The sequence below is a fragment of the Lynx rufus genome, unplaced genomic scaffold, assembly GCF_022079265.1.
Source record: "Lynx rufus isolate CCGP_SWC_20201006 ecotype Redwood Valley unplaced genomic scaffold, mLynRuf1.p SCAF_14, whole genome shotgun sequence".
Taxonomy (NCBI): domain Eukaryota; kingdom Metazoa; phylum Chordata; class Mammalia; order Carnivora; family Felidae; genus Lynx; species Lynx rufus.
In genome coordinates, this window is record NW_025814828.1 from 48,844,256 (window position 1) to 48,864,505 (window position 20,250).

Below are 20,250 nucleotides of genomic sequence, written 5' to 3' on the forward strand. Positions count from 1 at the left end.
AGTATGGTTAAAAGTGTCAGCTGAGTTACAACCAGAAGTCGTTTTGGTTTAGTGAAAAAAACAAAACAAAACAAAACAAGACTACAACAAAAAAAATCAGCTTGATCTACTGTACAGTAACAGAAGTTAGTGCCATTAACAATTCATAACAATACTTTCTTAAAGCCTGAACATCATTCTTACTGCATGTGAAAACTGTTTAAAGTTGTTAGTACAGGAACAACCCAAACAAAAGAGCAAAGTTATGTATGTACTCCTTCCTTTGCACTTAAGGATTTTCAGATGCATAAAATGGTTGGAAGCATGAAACAAACACATTAGCTTAAGAAATGTTCTGGGATTACTAGGAATACATTAAAAAGTTTCTTTTATCCCCAAAGTCTGATCTAAGTGTAACAAATCTGCTGTTACAATAACAGAGATCAGTATTATCCCACTCACCTTAAAAATCTAAGTATTTAACAAATTAGTGAATTTGCAATCTCTCAAATTTGAGGAGTAAAACTGATCTTGGAACTCAAGCTCACTTATGGAATCATGTGCACTCTACTGCTGTAAACAAGACCATAAGGGTTTTAAAGATTTTTTTAATCTATAAAATAATTACTCAAATATTATTGTGCAGTGTAATGAGGTTCTTTTCTGAAAGATTGTAACAGAAGAACCCTTTGGAATGGTATGAGCAAAACCTATTAAAGTTGACTCAAAATACTTGCTAGCCAAAACATCCAATTCAAACTAGCTGCTTTGTTACATTTTAAAATTCAAATGAAAACCAATCACTCACAGCTGTAAATAGTAAGTGGTAGCAGAGATACATAAGCAGTAGACCAAGTCTACTTACACAAATATGTTCTAAGAAAAGCCTAAGGTACAGCATACTACACTTATGAAAGTTTGTTAATTACAACTATTATTTTGAGAGCCAATACAATTATTAACAACCTCTCAGCTTATAACATAGGAGTATTCATTCCTACCAAGTTTGTTCTATTTTTCCTTAGTCAGTAATGAATAACAGCATCTATTTTCTTTAACGATTCCAGTAGTTGTAGTTAATAGAGGTAGCTGAGCTACTATTCAAAGAAGTTATTCTTTGTGGATGAGGATTTTTTCAAATGTTTATGTTATTCTTTAAACTACACGAGTTCTATTAATGCAATAAAATATAATAGGAAAAAGAAAATGGATGCAAGAAACTTTTGCATTTGGCACCTTGTCTAGATCGATACCTCAAATGTTATTTTTTAATAAAGTTAATGCACACATCAAGACACACCACAAAGATTTGCTACATATTTACAAGGCACCAACCCTTTCTCACCTTTAACATGAATTAAGCAAATCAATGAAAAGCATATCAAGATCCCCCCACCCCCAAAAAACTGTAGTATAAATATATACTTCAGTTCAGTACAATGAAAGTTTAGCCTGGGAAGAGTAAAATAATCCAGATCGTTCTTACAATATAGAAACTGTAAACATTTAATAGCTGCCTATAGGATTGGTGTATTGTGCAAAAGTTATTATTACTGGGTACAAGAATCAAAATGGCAAAAACAAACTATATAAAACTCTGTAAGAAGGTGCTATACTTCTGTGATACAAAAGCAAAAGAGGGATATTCCATTGAGATAAAAATGTCATGCTACTCTTAAGAAGCTGAATGCTCCCTTAATGTAGTAAATCTGTAGTGTTTGTGATGTACTGTGTTGTGTGTGTGTGTGTGTGTGTGTGTGTGTGTGTGTGTCTATATGTGGGCAGAATTTTTTTTTTTAATTTAAGGCCTAATAAGTAAGGCTTGTTTGAATAAATGAAGTGTGGAGATCAAAAGTCTTGAAAAAAATGTATACTGGCATAATGGAAAAGCACCAATGTGAAAGGAAGCAGAAGTCCCCACACAACTTGCTTTGTAGATTTCCTAGTAAATTCCCTGCAGTAGAAGGCCATTTAATTTTTTTTAAATTACTCTAAATTTATTAACTGTTAATAATTCCATCCCATGAGATGGCTAACCCTGGCTTTTTCTGTCATTTTACGCACTCTGCCTGATCTGGATGTACCAAGATTCAGAGGATCTTCAGTGGACACAAAATTGTCATTATCAGAATCATCATTATATAAAACAGTCCTCCTGCCTTGGTTTCTTGTTTTAATTCGAGGCAGTCTACTGAAACGTCCTGAAAACATGGTATCAAATTCATCATCTGCAATACGTGCACGTTTGGCTCTGGTGGCTCCTCTAGAAGTACCTCTTCCTCCTCTCCCTCTCCCTCTCCCTCTAGTGGCACCTGCACCTCTTCCTCGACCTCCTCGTCCCCTGCCTCCTCTTCCTCGGCCTCCTCTACTCCATCTACCCCATCTGCCCCATCTGCCCCTTCCTCCTGTGCCTCTTGTCTTCCAGTTTCTTTTTCCATTGGCATATTGCTTTCTGAGTTTTCTTTTAGGCCTGGTTTGTATGAATTTGCTATAGTCGTGGTCTCCATCTACATAATCTTGATCTGTTCTGGAAGTTGATTCAGAATCAGAATCAGAACCACAGGTACTTTCAGAACTCAAACTGGATCCTAACTCTCCACTCTCTGAGGAGGATAAATGTGATTTCTCTTTTGTTTCTTTTTTCTCTTTCTCTTCTCTTCCCATGCTTTCATCTTCTTCTGATGCACTAAGTAGTTTTCTTTTGATTCCTGTCCGAGGCTCTCTGCCATCACCATTTGTAAGGGGTCCATCAAGGGAGTGATCTAAATCAAGATGAATAATTTTTTAAAGTTAAGCTTTGACACGGAAGATTGATTACTTAGGTTCAAAAGTAAAATAAACATTGTATCAAAAAATGTTTAGCACCCAAAGATACATGGGGTAAAATCGTGGAGTGTATTGGAGTATAAATTTAAATCTGTTAGAAACTGAAGACACTGAAGTTTTTATTTTTGTCTGTGTTTTTAGGGGGCCAGGGAGGAAAGTATGGAAGGATGATGGGTAATGATGAAGCTGAGCAGAAATCTCAAGGGCTTGAACTCTAGAAAGAATTATCTAGGAATATGTATCAAAATAATTTCACTGACTCAGTGAACAAATATTTACTGATTACCTAATATGATGCTTGAAGTTTGAAATAAGGCAATAATGAGACAAAGTCCTTGCTCTTTGAATTTATATTTTAGTGGGGAAAGCTTGATAGACAATGAAGTAAATAAAAATATAATTTCAAGTAATGATACATGCTATAAAGAAAAAGAAAAGAGGGTGATTAAAAAATGCTCAAGTGTATACATGGGGTATTTTAGATAAAGACTTTCATATTGAGGTAGTATCTGAGAAAAGAACTGAATGAAGTGAGATCTGGGAAAAGAACATTCCAGTGGAGGAAACAGAAACCCAGTGTAACTAGAGTGTAAGAGAAAAGCAGAGTTGTGGTATATAACTGCTAGTGGTGAAGGGTTTTAAAACCAGAGAATGACAGGATCTGACTTACATTTTTAAAGGAGCACTACAGTTGCTCCACATAGAACAGATTATAGAAGGAACAAGATTGGAAGCAGAGATAAGTTGGGAGAACACTGCAATTGTCTAGGTAAGATATGATAATGGGATGTACCAACAGAGGTGATGAGAAGTGATTAGATTTAGATTATTTCCTTCTAGAGGAGCCATCAGAACCAACTTTTTATTTTTAAGGTTCAAACTGACAGGAATTGATGATGGATAGGATGTCAAATGTTAAGTGTAGTATTAAGGTCAACTCTGAGGTCTTATGGCCTGAGAAACTGGTTGAATGGTAGAGATATTTTGCTAAGTTGGAGAATCCTGAAAGAGGAATAGGTTTACATAGTCTGGTAGAAAAAAAAATCAATGTTCCAGTTTTAAATACTACAAGAGATCCAAGTAAAGACAATAAAAAAAAGAAAAAGAAAAAAGCAGATAACGTAACTGTCAAGAGGTCAGGGGAGACTCATTCAGAGTTAGAGATATAATTTTGGAAATTTTCAGTAAGAGATGACATTTAGGGTCAAGAGAACTGAGGGCACTTATTCAGAGGGCAAACAGAAAAAGAAGGTGGCTGATGACTGAGACTTGGGATATTCCAACCATCTAAAGATAAAGAAGAATTGGAAAAAATAATTGAGAAGGAACAGCTAGTGAGGTAGGAGAAAAAAAAGGAGAGTGGACTGAAAAACTTGGAATGAGCAATGACTAGGGTTGTATGGTAACCATAGCAACAAGATTACTCTAATAGTCTTGGTATTATAGACTGAATTATGTTCCTCTCTCAAAAAAATACATATGTTGGTTTTCTGGAGAAAGATGATAATGGAGTAGGAGGACCCTAGGCTCATCGTGTCCCACAAACAACCAGATAATAACCAAATCATCCTAAATACTTCAGAAAACAACTTGGAGACTGACAGAACAAACTCCACAACTAAAGGGAGAGAATAAGCCACATTGAAGAAGGTAGTAAGTCCACAGATATGGTTTAGGTGAGAAAAGGATCATGGGTGCTGCAGAGGGGAGGGAGCCTTGGTCACAGAGAAGGGCACAAAAGAGTAGAGCACACAGGGGAATGCAAAAGGAGAACAATTACCCAAAACCATTGGCTCGGAAAATAGAGGGGCTGATTTTCAAGAGTTCTTACAACCAGTGGGGCTTAAAGCCAAGAGTTTTAAAGGTTAGCAGGCTTGGCTGGGATACAGACCTGAGGGCACTGCCTTGCCCTTGGAGAAAAGGCAAGCAAACAACCTGGGGGCAGAGCAAGGAAATAGTGATTTGAAGAACACTTGGGACACACATAGGGGAGATTATTCACTCTTCTTGGAGGGCTTTCTTGAGAGGCAGTTTTCACAGAGAAGCTTCTCCAGAAACAAAGGAGCTGACCAGAGCCATTTCCCTCCCCTACCCCTCAGCAAAACCACAGAGCCACCAGTGGGAAGCAGCACAGGCCCAATACTGGCTAAATAACTTGTTTATGAGAATCCCCACACCAATGCACATAGTGGGACTGTCCTTTTCAGTCAAGCTTGCCTCAGTCCCAGCACAGCTGTGGGCCCATCCCCCAGAAGACTAGCACAAGCCCCTACCACACGACATGTCTAAAGCCTGAAGTTTTAAAGGGCACCAGGATTGTCTTGGATAGAGCCTGGCAGGCACTGTGCTGCTCCTGGAGAGAAGGGAGGCAAAAAACCTAGAGGCAGACAGCTTGGAAACAGCAATCTAGAAAATGCTTGGGGCACACAGGTAGGAGATTATTTGCTCTTCTCAGAGTGTTTTGCTGAGAGGCAGCATTCACAGAGACTCCTCTCAGGGAACAAAAGAGCTGGCAGGTGACATTTTCCTCCCCAGCTCCTCAGCATAAACAGAGAGCCAGCTGCAGGAATCAGAACAGTGCCTATACTGGCTTCCTAATGTGCTTACACCAAATCCCACACCACAGCACTCTGGTGAAGACTGCCTTTCTCAGTCAAGCTTGCACCAGTACTAGTGCGGTGGGCTCCTTCCCGAAAAGTACAGCAGAAAATTCTGCCCAAACTACAACTTCCAACAGAGTTCTGCAGGGCTTCAGTTCTAGTGGAAATAGTATCAGGAAACCAGAGCATTTGATAAGGTAACCAGAGCCTAGTTAAAACTTGCCATATTCTGGCCAAGGAATAAACACTACACACTGCAAACAAGAAGAGCGTATGCAGGCAAACTGGCCTGAAGGATAGAACAGCTAAAACACAACAGCATAACAGAAGCAGCACACACCAGAGAGAATCCCTGAAGTGCCAGCTACTGGAAACTACATGACATCATAAAACAATTACTTTCAGGAGCAAGACACATAACTGGCTTTCCTGATGCACAGACAAAGACAAAGACTTAAGACAAAATACGATGATGGAGGAATTCATCCCAAATGAAAGAACAAGATAAGGCCATGGCCACAGATCTAAGTGAAACAGATATAAGTAGCATGCCTAATGGAAAATTTAAAGCAACAATCATAAGGATACTCACTGGGCTTCAGAAAAGAATGGAATACATCAGGTAAACCCTTACCACAGAGATAAAAGAGTTAAAAAACAATCATTCAGAAATGAAGAAGGCTATAAATGAGATTGGAACAGGCTTGATGCAATGAACAGCAGGCTGGAAGAAGCAGAGGAACGATTTAGAGAAATAGAAGACAAAATAATGGAAAATAATGAAGCTAAAAAACGAGAAAGAAGAATTAGGGAACACAAAAATAGACTTAGAGGAATTAATGATTCCATCAAATGTAAAAGCATTTGTATTATAGGAGTCCCAGAAGAAGAAGAGACAGAAAAGGGGACAGAAAAGTTATTTCAAGAAAAAAAAACAGCAGAAAACTCCCCTAATCTGGGAAAGGAAAGAGACATCCAGATCCAGGAGGCACAGAAAACTCCCATCAAAATCAACAAAAGAAGAACAGTATCAGGACATATTGTAATTATACTGGCAAAATATAGTGATAAATAAAAAACCTTAAAAGCAGCAAGACAAAAGAAGTCCTTAAGTTACAAGAGAAGAACCGTAAGGCTACCTGCAGATTTTTTAACAAACAGAAACTTGGCAAGCCAGAAGGGAGTGGCATGATATATTCAACAAGCTGGATGGGAAAAATCTGCAGCCATGAAGACTATGTCCAGCAAGGCTGTCAATCAGAATAGCAGAGATAAAGAGTTTCCCAGACAAACAAAAAGTGAAGGAGTTCCTGACCACTAAAGCAGCCCTGCAAGAAATATTAAAGGGGATCTTTGAGTGGAAAGGAAGGACCAAAAGTAAGAAAGACAAGAAAGGAACAGAGAAAATCTCCAGATACAATGACAAAACAAGTAATAAAACATCACTAAATACATATCTATGAATAATTACTCTGAATATAAATGGACTAAACACTCCAATCAAAAGACAGAAGGTGTCAGAATGGAATAAAAAAAAAACGAGACCCATCTATATACTGCCTACAACACATTCATTTTAGACATAAAGATGCCTGCAGATTCAAAGTGAGGAGATAGGGAAACATTTATCACACAAACTCCTGTAAACAGAAAGCCAGAGCAGCAACATGTTTATTGGACAAATTAGACTTTAAAATAAAGACTGTAATAAGGGATAAAGAAGGTCACTATATCATAAAATGGGAAATACAAGAACACCTCAAATTATAAATATATAAGTACCCAACCTGGAATTACCCAAATATATAAAATAATTAATAACAAACATAGAGGAACAAATTAATAATAACATAGTAATAGGTGGGGACATTAATACTCCACTTACATCAATGGAAAGAGCATCTAAACAAAATAAAAAAGGACACAATGGTTTTGAGTGCCACACTGGATCAGATGAATTATCATATATACTCAGAACATTCCACCCTAAAACAGCACAATTTACATTCTTTTCAAGTGCACATGGACATTCTCAAAAACAGATCACATCCTAGGTCACAAATCACGGATTGACGAGGTAGATGAGAGAATAGGTAAATTAGAAGATAAAATTATGGAAAAAAAGGAAGCTGAGAAAAAGAGAGATAAAAAAAATCCAGGAGTATAAGGGAAGTATTAGAGAACTAAGTGATGCAATCAAATGAAACAATATCCATATCATAGGAATTCCAAAGGAAGAAGAGGGAGAGAGAAAGGGGCTGAAGGTGTATTTGAACAAATCATAGCTGAGAACTTCCCTGATCTAGGGAAGGAAACAGGCATTGAAATCCAAGAGGCACAGAGAACTCACTTCAGACATAACTTGAATCGATATTCTGCACGACATATCATAGTGAAACTGGCAAAATACAAGGATAAAGAGAAAATTCTGGGATAAACAGGCCCTGACTTAAAAACATAGACACATAAGGGTAGTGGCAGACCTATCTATGGAAACTTGGCAGGCCAGAAAGGAATGGCAGGAAATCTTCAATACGATGAACAGAAAAAATATGCAGCCAAAAATCCTTTATCCAGCAAGTCTGTCATTCAGAATAGGAGGAGAAAGGTTTTCCCAAACAAACAAAAACTGAAGGAATTCATGACCACTAAATCAGCCCTACAAGAGATCCTAAGGGGGATTCTGTGAGTGAAATGTTGCAAGGACCACAAAGTACCAGAGACATCACTACAAGCATGAAACCTACAGACATGACAATGACTCTAAACCCATATCTTTCTATAATAACACTGAATGCAAATGGACTAAGTGCTCCAACCAAAAGACATAGGGTATCAAAATGGATAAAAAACAAGACCCATCTATTTTCTGTCTACAAGACACTCATTTTAGACCTGAGAACATTTTCAAATTGAAAGTGAGGGGATGGAGAACTATCTATCATGCTACTGGAAGCCAAAAGAAAGCTGGAATAGCCATACTTATATCAGTCAAACTAGATTTTAAATTAAAGGCTATAACAAGAAATGAAGAAGGGCATTATATAAGAATTACAGGGTCTATCCATCAGGAAGAGCTAACAATTATAAATGTCTATGCACTGAATACAGGAGCCCCAAATATATAAAATAATTAATCACAAACATAAGCAACCTTTTTGTAAGAATGTGGTAATTGCAGAGTTTAATAATCCACTTACAACAATGCATAGAAGATCTAGACAGAGAATAAACAAAGAAACAAGGGCCCTGAATGATACATTGGATCAGATGGGCTTGAGAGATATATTTAGAACTCTGCATCCCAAAACAACAGAATATACATTCTTCTCGACTGCACGTGGAACATTCTCCAAGATAGATCACATACTGGGTCATAAAACAGCCCTTCATAAGTATAAAAGAACTGAGATCATACCATGCACACTTTCAGACCACAATGCTATGAAACTTGAAATCAACCACAGGAAAAAGTCTGGAAAACCTCCAAAAGCATGGAGGTTAAAGAAAACCCTACTAAAGAATGAATGGGTTGGGGCGCCTGGGTGGCTCAGGCGGTTAAGCGTCTGACTTCCACTCAGGTCATGATCCCCTGCGTCAGGTTCTGTGCTGACAGCTCAGAGCCTGGAGCCTGCTTCAGATTCTGTCTCGTCCTCTCTTTGCGCCTCCCCTGCTCATGCTCTGTCTCTGTCTGTCAATAATAAACGTTAAAAAAATTTAAAAAAAAAGGAAAGAATGGGTCAACCAGGCAATTAGAGAATAAATTAAAAAAAATACATGGAAACAAATGAAAATGAAAAGACAACATTCCAAACACTTCGGGATGCAGTGAAGGCAGTCCTGAGAGGAAAATACATTGCAATCCAGGCCTATCTCAAGAAACAAGAAAAATCCTAAATGCAAAATCTAAACAGCACACCTAAAGGAAATATAAGCAAAAGAGCAAAAACACCCCAAACCCAGCAGAAGAAGAGAAATAATAAAGATCAGAGCAGAAATAAATAGTATAGAACCTAAAAAACCTTTAGAGCAGATCAATATAAACATGAGTTGGTTTTTTGAAAAAATAAACAAAATTGACAAACCTCTAGCCAGGCTTCTCAAAAAGAAAGGGGAGTTTACCCAAATAGATAAAATCACAAATGCAAATGGATTTCTTACAACCAGTCCCTCAGAAATACAAGCAATCATCAGGGAATACTATGAAAATTTATATGCCAACAAACTGGACAACCTGGAATAAATGGACAAATTCCTAAGCACCCACACACTTTGAAAACTCAAACAGGAAGAAATAGAAAACTTGAACAGACCCATAATCAGTGAAGAAATTGAATCTGTTATCAAAAATCTCCCAACAAATAAGAGTCCAGGACCAGATGGCTTCCCTGCGGAATTCTACCAAACATTTAAAGCAGAGATAATACCTATCCTTCTCAAGCTGTTCCAAAAAATAGAAAGGGAAGGAAAATTTCCAGACTCATTCTATGAAGCCAGCATTACTTTGATTCCTAAACCAGACAGAAACCCAGAAAAAAAAAAAAAAAGAACCAGAGACCAATATCCCTGATGAATATGGATGCAAAAATTCTCAACAGGATACTACCAAATCCAATTCAACAGCATATAAAAAGAATTACTTACCATGATCAAGTGGGATTCATTCTTGGGCTGCAGGGCTGGTTCAACATTCTCAAATCAATCAATGTGATACATCACATTGATAAAAGAAAAGAAAAGAACCATATGATCCTGTCAATCGATGCAGAAAAGGCCTTTGACAAAATTCAGCAACCTTTCTTAATAAAAACTCTTGAGAAAGTCGGGATAGAAGGAACATACTTAAACATCATCAAAGCCATTTATGAAAAGCTCACAGCTAATATCATACTCAATGGGGAAAACTGAGAGTTTTCCCCCTGAGATCAGGAACACGACAGGGATGTCCACTCTCACCGCTAGTGGACGGTGGTGTTAACGTAGTGTTAGAAGTTAACGTAGTGTGAGAAGATCTAGCATCAGCGGTCAGACAACAAAAGGAAATCAAAGGCATCAAAATTGGCAATGATGATGTCAAGCTTTCACTTTTTGCAGATGACATGATATTATACATGGAAAACCCGACAGACTCCACCAAAAGTCTGCTAGAACTGATACATGAATCAGCAAAGTCGCAGGATACAAAATCAATGTACACAAATCAGTTGCATTCTTACACACTAATAATGAAGCAACAGAAAGACAAATAAAGACACTGATCCCATTCACAATTGCACCAAGAAGCATAAAATACCGTGGAATCAACCTAACCAAAGATGTAAAAGATCTGTATGATGAAAACTGTAGAAAGCTTATGAAGGAAATTGAAGAAGATTTAAAGAAATGGAAAAACATTCCGATTGGAAGAATAAATATTGTTAAAATGTCAATACTACCCAAAGCTATCTACACATTCAATGCAATCCCAATCAAAATTGCACCAGCATTCTTCTTGAAGCTAGAATAAGCAATCCTAAAATTTGTATGGAACCACAAAAGACCCTGAATAGCCAAGGTAATATTGAAGAAGAAGACCAAAGCAGGAGGCATCACAATCCCAGACTTAAGCCTCTACTACAAAGCTGTCATCATCAAGACAGCATGGTATTGGCACAAAAACAGACACACGGACCAATGGAATAGAATAGAAACCCCAGAACTAGACCCACAAACGTATGGCCAACTAATCTTTGACAAAGCAGGAAAGAATATCCAATGGAAAAAAGACAGTCTCTTTAACAAATGGTGCTGGAAGAACTGGACAGCAATATGCAGAAGAATGAAACTAAATCACTTTCTTACACCATTAACAAAAGTAAACTCAAAATGGATAAAGGACCTGAATGTGAGACAGGAAACCATCAAAACCCTAGAGGAGAAAGCAGGAAGAAAAATCTTTGACCTCAGCCGCAGCAATTCCTTACTTGACACATCTCCAAAGGCAAGGGAATTAAAAGCAAAAATGAACTATTGGGACCTCATGAAGAGAAAAAGCTTATGCACTTCAAAGGAAACAATCACCAAAACTAAAGTGCAACCAACGAAATGGGAAAATGTATTTGCAAATGACATATCAGACAAAGGGCTAGTATCCAACATCTATAAAGAACTCACCAAACTCCACACCCGAAAAACAAATAATCCAGTGAAGAAATGGGCAGAAGACATGAATAGCCACTTCTCTAAAGAAGAAATCCAGATGGCCAATGGGCCCGTGAAAAGATGCTCAATGTCACTCCTCTTCAGGGAAATACAAAGCAAAACCACACTCAGATATCACCTCATGCCAGTCAGAGTGGCTAAAATGAACAAATCAGCAGACTATAGATGCTAGAGAATGTGGAGAAATGGGAACCCTCTTGTACTGTTGGTGGGAATGCAAACTGGTGCAGCCACTCTGGAAAACAGTGTGGAGGTTCCTCAAAAAATTAAAAATAGATCTATCCTATGACCCAGCAAATGCATGGCTAGGAATTTACCCAAGGGATACAGGAGTGATGATGCATAGGGGCACTTGTACCCCAATGTTTATAGCAGCACTTTCAACAATAGCCAAATTATGGAAAGAACCTAAATGTCTATCAACTGATGAATGGATAAAGAAGTTGTGGTTTATAAATACACTGGAATACTATGTGGCAATGAGACCGAAGGAAACATGGCCTTTTTTAGCAAAGTGGATGGAACTGGAGAGTGTTATGCTAAGTGAAATAAGCCATACAGAGAAAGATAGATACCATATATTTTCACTCATGTGGATCCTGAGAAACTTAACAGGAACCCATGGGGGAGGGGAAGGGAAAAAAAAGAGAGAGGTTAGAGTGGGAGAGAGCCAAAGCATAAGAGACTCTTAAAAAATGAGAACAAACTGAGGGCTGATGGGGGGTGGGAGGGAGGGGAAGCTGGGTGATGGGTATTGAAGAGGGCATCTTTTGGGATGACCACTGGGTGTTGTATGGAAACCAATTTGACAATAAATTTCATATATTTAGAAAAAAAAGAAAGTTAAAAAAAAAGAGAATAAACTGAATGTTGATGGAGGATAAGAGGGAAGGGAAAGTGGGTGATGGTCACTGAAGCGGGCACCTGTTGGGATGAGCATCAGGTGTTGTATGGAAACCATTTTGACAATAAATTTCATGCTAAAAGAAAAAAAAAAAGAATAGATTACATCCTAGGTCACAAATCAGGCCTCAACAAATACAAAAATACTGAGATCATGCCATTCATCTATTCTGACCACAACATTATGAAACTAGAAGTAAACAACAATAAAAAATTTGGAATGACCACAAATACATGGAGCTTAAACAACATGCTACTAAAGAATGAATGGGTTGACCAGGAAATCAAAGAAGAAATGAAAAAATACATGGGAACAAATGAATATGAAAACACAAAAGTCCAAAACATTTGGGATGTAGCAAACAAAAGAGGTCCTGAGAGGGAAGTACACAGCACTACAAGCCTACATCAAGAAGCAAGAAATGCCTCCAATAAACAACCTAACCTTACACCTAAACGAGCTCGAAAAACAGCAACAAATGAAGCTTAAAGCCAGAAGGAAGGAAATAATAAATCTTAGAGCAGAAATAAATTACGTAGGAACAAAGAAAACAATATAACAGATCAATGAAACCAGGAGCTGGTGCTCTGATAAAATTAGTAAAATTGATAAACCTCTAGTCAGACTTATCAAAAATAAAGGACCCAAACATTAAAGAAAGGAAAATTAAAAAAAAAAAATTAAACAGGCGCCTGGGTGGCTCAGTCAGTTGGGCGTCTGACTTCAGCTCAGGTCATGATCTCGCAGTTTGTGAGTTTGAGTCCCGCATCAGGCTCTGTGCTGCCAGCTCGGAGCCTGGAGCCTGCTTTGGATTCTATGTCTCCCTCTATCTCTGCCCCTCCCCTGCTCATGCTCTGTCTCTGTCTCTCAATAATAATGAATATTAAAAAAATAAAAAAAGAAAGAACCCAAATAAATAAAATCACTAAAGGGAGAGGAAAAATAATGATAAACACCACAGAAATTGAACTATAAAGGAATATTATGAAAAAAATATGCCAACAAATTGGACAATCTGGAAGAAATGGGTAAATTCCTAGAAACATATAAACTACCAAAACTGAAACAGAATGAAATAGAAAACTTGAACAGACTGATAACCAGCAAAGAACCTGAGTCAGTAATTAAAAATCTCCCAATAAACAGAAGTCCAGGGCCAGATGGATTCATACATTCACAGGTGAATTCTATGAAACATTTACAGAAGAATTAATACCTATACTTCTCAATCTATTGCAAAAATAGAAAAGGACAGAAAACATACAAACTCATTCTATGAGACCAGCATTACCTTGATCCCAAATCAGATGAAGACTCTACTAAAAAAAAGAGAACATTAGGGCAATATGGATATGGACACAAAAATTTCTCAATATAACAGTAGTAAATTGAATCCAACAATAAATTAAAAGAATCATTCACCATGACCAACTATGATTTATTCAGGGGTTGCAAGGGAATTTCAATATTTGCAAATCAGTGTGATATACCACATTAATAAAGAAAGGATAAGAACCATATGATCATTACAATATATGCAGAAATAGTATTTGACAATGTATAGCATCCATTCATGATAAAAACGCTCAACAAAGTAGGTTTAGAGGGAACATACCTCAACATAATAAAGGCCATATATGTAAAACCCACAGCTAATATCATCCTTAATGGGGGAAAAATAGAACTTTTCCTCTACGGTCAGGAACAAGACAGGGATGTCCACTCTAACAATGTGTTTTTAACATTGTACTGGAAGTCCTATCCCCAACAGTCAGACAACAAAAAGAAATAGAAGGCATCCAAATTAGCAGGAAAGAAGTAAACCTTTCACTGTTTGCAGATGGCATGATAATCTTTATAGGAAACCCAAAAGACTACCAAAAAACTGCTAGAACTGATAAACGAATTCAGTAAAGTCACAGATACAAATCCATGTACAGGAATTTGTTGCATGTCTATAGACCAATAATGAAGCAGCAGAAAGAGAAATTAAGAAAACAATCCCATTTACAATTGCACCAAAACTATACGATAAATAGGAATAACCTAACCCAAGAGTTGAAAGACCTGATCTCTGAAAACTATAAAACACTCATAAAAGAAATTGAAGATGTAACAAAGAAATGGAAAGACATTCTATGCTCATGGATCAGAAGAATAAATATAGTGAAAAAGTCTATATTACCCATAGCAATGTATATATTTAATGCAATCCCTATCAAGACACCAACAGCATTTTTCACAGAACTAGAACAATCCTAAAATTTCTTTGCAACCTCAAAAGACCCCAAGTAGACAAAGCAACCTTGAAAAAGAAAAGTAAAACTGGAGGCATCACAGTTCTGGAATTCAAGTTATATTACAAAGCTCCTGGGATGAAAACAATATGGTACTGGTACAAAAAGAGACACATAAATCAATGGAACAGAACAGTAAACCCAGAAATGAACCCACAACTAAATGGTCAATTCATCTTCAACAAAGCAGGAAAAAATATGCAATGGGAAAAAGATAGTATCTTCAGCAAATCGCATTGATAAAACTGGACAGCAACATGTAAAAGATGAAATGGACCACTTTCTTACTCCATATACAAAAATAAATTCAATATGGATGAAAGACCTAAATGTGAGACACGAAACCATTAAAATCCTAGAGGAGAACACAGGTAATCTCTTTGACATTGGACATAGCAACTTCTTACTATGTATGTCTCCTCAAGCAAGGGAAATAAAAGCAAAAATGAACTACTGGGACTTCATCAAAATTAAAATCTGCACAGTGAAGGAAACAATGAACAAAACTAAAAGGCAACCTATGGAATGTGAGAAGATATTTGCAAATGACATATCTGATAAAGGTTTGATGTCCAGAATATATAAAGAACTGCTAAAACTCAACACCCAAAAAATGAATAATCCAATTTAAAAATGAGAAGACATGAACATTTTTCCAAAGAAGACATACAGATGGCCAACAGACACGTGAAAAGATGTTCAACATCACTCATTATCAGGGAAATACAAATAAAAACTACAAATGAGATTATCACATCACACTTGTCAGAATGACTAAAATCAGCAACACAGTAAATAACAGGTATTGGCAAATATGTGGAGAAAGGGGAACTTTCTTGCACTGTTGGTAATGCAAAGTGGTGCAGCCACTCTGGAAAACAGGATGGAGTTTCCTCAAAAAGTTAAAAAATAGAACTAACATATGATCCAGCAATTGCACTACTAGGTATTTACCCAAAGAATACCAAAATACTAATTCAAAGGGATACATGCACACCAATGTTTATAGGAGCAGTATCTACAATAGCCAAATTATGGAAATAGCCCAAATTCTCATCCACTGATGAATGGATAAAGAAGATGTGATATACATATACAATAGAATATTACTTATGCAACGACATAGATGGAGCTAGAAATTATTATGCTAAGTGAAGTAAGTCACAGAAAGAAAAATACCATATGATTTCACTCACATGTGGAAATTAAGCAACAAAACAAATGGGTATGGGGGGAAAAGAGAGAGGCAATCCAAGAAACAGACTCTTAACTATAGAGGACAGAGTTTTACCAGAGAGGTCGGTGGATGGATGGATCGGTCAAATAGGTGATGGGGATTAAGGAGTGCACTTGTGATGAGCACTGGGTGTGTATGGAAGTGTTGAATTGCTATGTCGTACACCTGAAATGAATGTAACACTATGTTAATAAAGTAGAATTTAAATAAAAACTTTAAAAAATAACCTATGTTAAAGCCCTATCCCTCAAAGTTTTTGAATTTGGGACAGATCCTTTAAGGAGGTCATTCAAGTTAAATGCAGTCTTAAGTGTAGGCACTAAGGCACTAGAATTGGTGTACTTATAAGAAGAGAAACAGACAGCAATGCTCCCTGTCCCTTCCTATCTGTGTATATACAATGAAAGAGTCATGTGAGGACATATCAAGAAGGCAACCTAATATTAGCAAGCCAGGAAGAAAATCCTGACTAGACACTCTGTTGGCACCTTGATCTGGAACTTTCAGCTTCCAGAACTGTGAGACATTAAATGTTTCCTGTAAGTATATGAAAAAGTACTCAACATCTCAAATCATCAGGAAAATGCAAATCAAAACCTCAATGGGATATCACACCTGTCAAAATGACTAAAATCCACAACACAAGAAACAAGTATTGGTGAGGATGTGGAGAAAGGGAACCCTCTTGCTCTGTTGGTGGGAATGCAAACTGGTACACCCACTGTGGAAAATAGCATTAAATGTCTTCAGAAAGTTAAAAAATAGAACTACCCTATAATCTAGTAATTGCACTACTAGGTATTTACCCAAAGAATACCAAAATACTAATTCAGAGGGATCTATGCAGGGCGCCTGGGTGGCTTAGTCAGTTTAGCATCCGACTTTGGCTCAGGTTAATGGTCTCGCGGTTTGTGAGTTTGAGCCCCATGTCGGGCTGTGTGCTGACAGCACAGTGCCTAGAGCGTGTTTTGGATTCTGTCTCTCTCTCTCTCTCTCTCTCTCAAAAATAAATAAACATTAAAAAAAACACAAAGGATCTATGCACCCATATGTTTATTGCAGCACTATTTACAAGAGCCACTTTATGCCTAGAGCCCAAATATCCATTGATAGATGAATGGATAAAGAAGATGTGGTATACATATGGAATATTAGCCATAAAAAAGAATGAAATATTGCCATTTACAATGACATGGAGGTAGTGAGTATAATGGTAAGGAAAATAAGTCAGAGAAAGACAAATACTATATGATTTCACTCACATGTTGAATTTAAGAAAAAACAAATGAACAAAGGAGAAAAACAGAGAGAGAGAGAAAGAGAGAGAGAGAGAGAAAGAGAAAACAAGAGGCACTTATAGAAAACAAACTGATGGTTACCAGAGGGGAGGTGGGTGGGAGATGGGTGAAATAGGTGAAGGGGATTAAAGAGTACAGTTATTATGATTAGCATTGAGTAATGTACAGAGTTGCTGAATCACTGTATTGTATACCAAAAACTATTACAACACTGTATGTTAATTATACTGGAATTAAAACAGAAAAATTAATACAAGAAAGACAAAGAAAAAGATAAGAGGAGAGAGGAGCTTGGGAAGATGGTGGAGTAGGAGAACGCTGATCTCATCCCATTCAATGTTTTCACTATATATCATCAACATCCAAATCAATTAAAAAAAGTGTAACCCAAAGACTGGAAGAACAAACAGCACAACTAAATATAGAGAAGAAGCTGCATATGAAAGGTTAGAAATGTTAGAAAGGTGGAGGGACGCTGCTGGTTTCTTGGAGGGATCTATGTGATGGAGAAGGTAGAGAAATGGGCCCTTGCACAAGGGAGATCGCATATGGAAGACTAATCCCCATAATAGTTGGCTTTGAAAACCACTGGGGCTGAATTCCTGTGTTTTTTTAACCACTGGGACTTGGATCATGGAGCCTGAAGTCAGCTGACTCAGCACAGGGCAACCCTAGAGGATGATACCTGGGTGATGCCCTTAAAGAGATAGCAGCCTCCACGAAGAAGCAACATAAAAACGGCAGTTTACACAACACTGGGGGCAAACAGGAAACATATCTGTTCATAGTGATTTTGGAGTGTGTTGGGGGACTTCTCTGAAAATGAGGGAGCTGGCAGGTGACATTTTCCTCCCCTGCCCCCTAGCACAAACAATGGGCCATGGGAAGGAGACAGGATTGCACAAATACTTGCTACCTAACCAACTAGCAGCGCACCATGCCTATGAGTTATCCTGAGGGCTCACTCCAAAACTTTTGGCCTGGGCACTTGGCTAAGGGCTACCAGGTACACAGCTGCCAAAATGACCACATTCATTTGTTGTGCTCTGCCTTGCTGCCTGACCATGCTGAGCCACAGAAGTCTGGCTATACCCAGTCACCCTGGTACACAGACCCAGGTGCCCCTGCACCTCAAGGATCCAGCATGAAACTGGTGGCCCAGGGGCGCCTGGGTGGTGCAGTCGGTTAAGCGTCCGACTTCAGCCAGGTCACGATCTCGCGGTCCGTGAGTTCAAGCCCCGCGTCAGGCTCTGGGCTGATGGCTCAGAGCCTGGAGCCTGTTTCCGATTCTGTGTCTCCCTCTCTCTCTGCCCCTCCCCCGTTCATGCTCTGTCTCTCTCTGTCCCAAAAATAAATAAACGTTGAAAAAAAAAAAAAAGAAACTGGTGGCCCAGTGCAAATTTTGCTAACACCACTGCCACACCCCTAGTTGCCTGGCATACACACCCCCTCAGAGCTGGCCTGCCTGTTCTCACCAACACCACAGAAAGCAAGCACAGCCCACAACAGGCAGAAAGACAGTGCAGGTGACTGCATTGAAAGGAAAAGTGGCTCAGACACAAGAGCAGGGCGTACATAACACACAAAGGATACTTTCATGAAGTGCCAGGTTCTGGTGAACAGGGGACACCACTGCAGGGCATTCCAGGACCTCTTCTTAATAAAGTAACTACTTTCAAGAGCAAAAGATGTAGCTGACTTTCCTAACACACACAAACAGACACAGAGAGGCAGACAAAATGAAGAAACAGAGAAATGAAAGAACCCAAATGAAAGAATAGGAAAAGGCCACAGTCAGAGATCTAAGCAAAACAGATATAATTAACATGCCTGATAGAGAATTTAAAGCAATGATGATAAGGAAACTCATTGGACTGGAGAAGAAAGTGGAAGATATGAGTGAGATCCTTAACATAGAGACAAGGAATAACACAGCAGAAATAAAGGGCACAATAAGTAAAATGAGAAACACTCTTGATGGAATGAAAACATGGAAGAAGCAGAGGAATGAATTAGTAGAAGAGAAGACAGAGTAATGTATTCAAGCTGAACCAAAGACTGAAAAAAGAATTATGCAAAGTGAGAAGAGACCTTAAGGAACTCAATGACTCCATCAAATATATTAACATTTGTATTACAGTAGTCCCAGAGGAAGAAGAGAGAAAAGGGGGCAGAAAATTTGTTTGAAGAAATAATAGCTAAAAACTTCCCTAATCTGGGGAAGGAAACCGATATCCAGGGGGCACAGATACACCCCAACAAAATGAGACCCACACAAAGACATATTATAACTAAATTGGCAAAATATAATGATAAAGAAAAAATTTAAATCATCAAGACAGAAGACATAGAAGGGAAAACCCATAAGGCTAGCAGGGGATTTTAACAGACACTTTCTAAGATAGAAGGGAGTGGAATGATTATTCAAAGTGTGAAATGGGAAAAATTTGCAACCAAGAATACTTTATCTAGCAAGGCTATCATTCAGAAGCAAAGACAAGATAAAGAGTTTACCAAGACAAAAATTAAGGAAGTTTATGACCATTAAACCATCCCTGCAAGAAATATTAAAGGGGGCTCTTTGAGTAGAAAGGAGAGACCAAAAGTGACAATATAAGGGTAGAAAACACAAAAGCAGTAAACATGAATATTTCTGTGAAAAAATCAGGCAAGGAACTCACAAGATAAAAGGATATGAAATATAACAACATATATCAACAACGTGGGGAGAAGGGACGTAATGAATGTGTCCAAACTTAATGTGTACCATCAATTTAATGTGCACTCTTATACAGAGGAGGTGCTATACAAACCTGTTGGTAACCATATATCAAAAACTTCTAATAAATATGCAAAGAATAAAAGAAAAATATATCACTAAAGAAAATCAGCAAAACACGGAAGAGAG

The 20,250-nt window shown here is 37.9% G+C and overlaps 1 protein-coding gene across 3 annotated transcripts in view; it reads right to left on the reverse strand.

Annotated features, from left to right (window-relative positions):
* Positions 1–1,790: 1,790 nt before the first annotated feature.
* The window catches only part of BRWD3 (bromodomain and WD repeat domain containing 3), a 250,993-nt gene continuing 232,533 nt past the window's right edge, over positions 1,791–20,250 (reverse strand). For all 3 annotated transcript variants that reach the window (XM_047076281.1, XM_047076280.1, XM_047076279.1), the window contains exon 41: positions 1,791–2,741. In XM_047076281.1, coding sequence (XP_046932237.1) covers positions 1,987–2,741 — 755 coding nt within the window. In that variant the 3' untranslated portion in view covers positions 1,791–1,986. The remainder of the gene's footprint in view (positions 2,742–20,250) is intronic.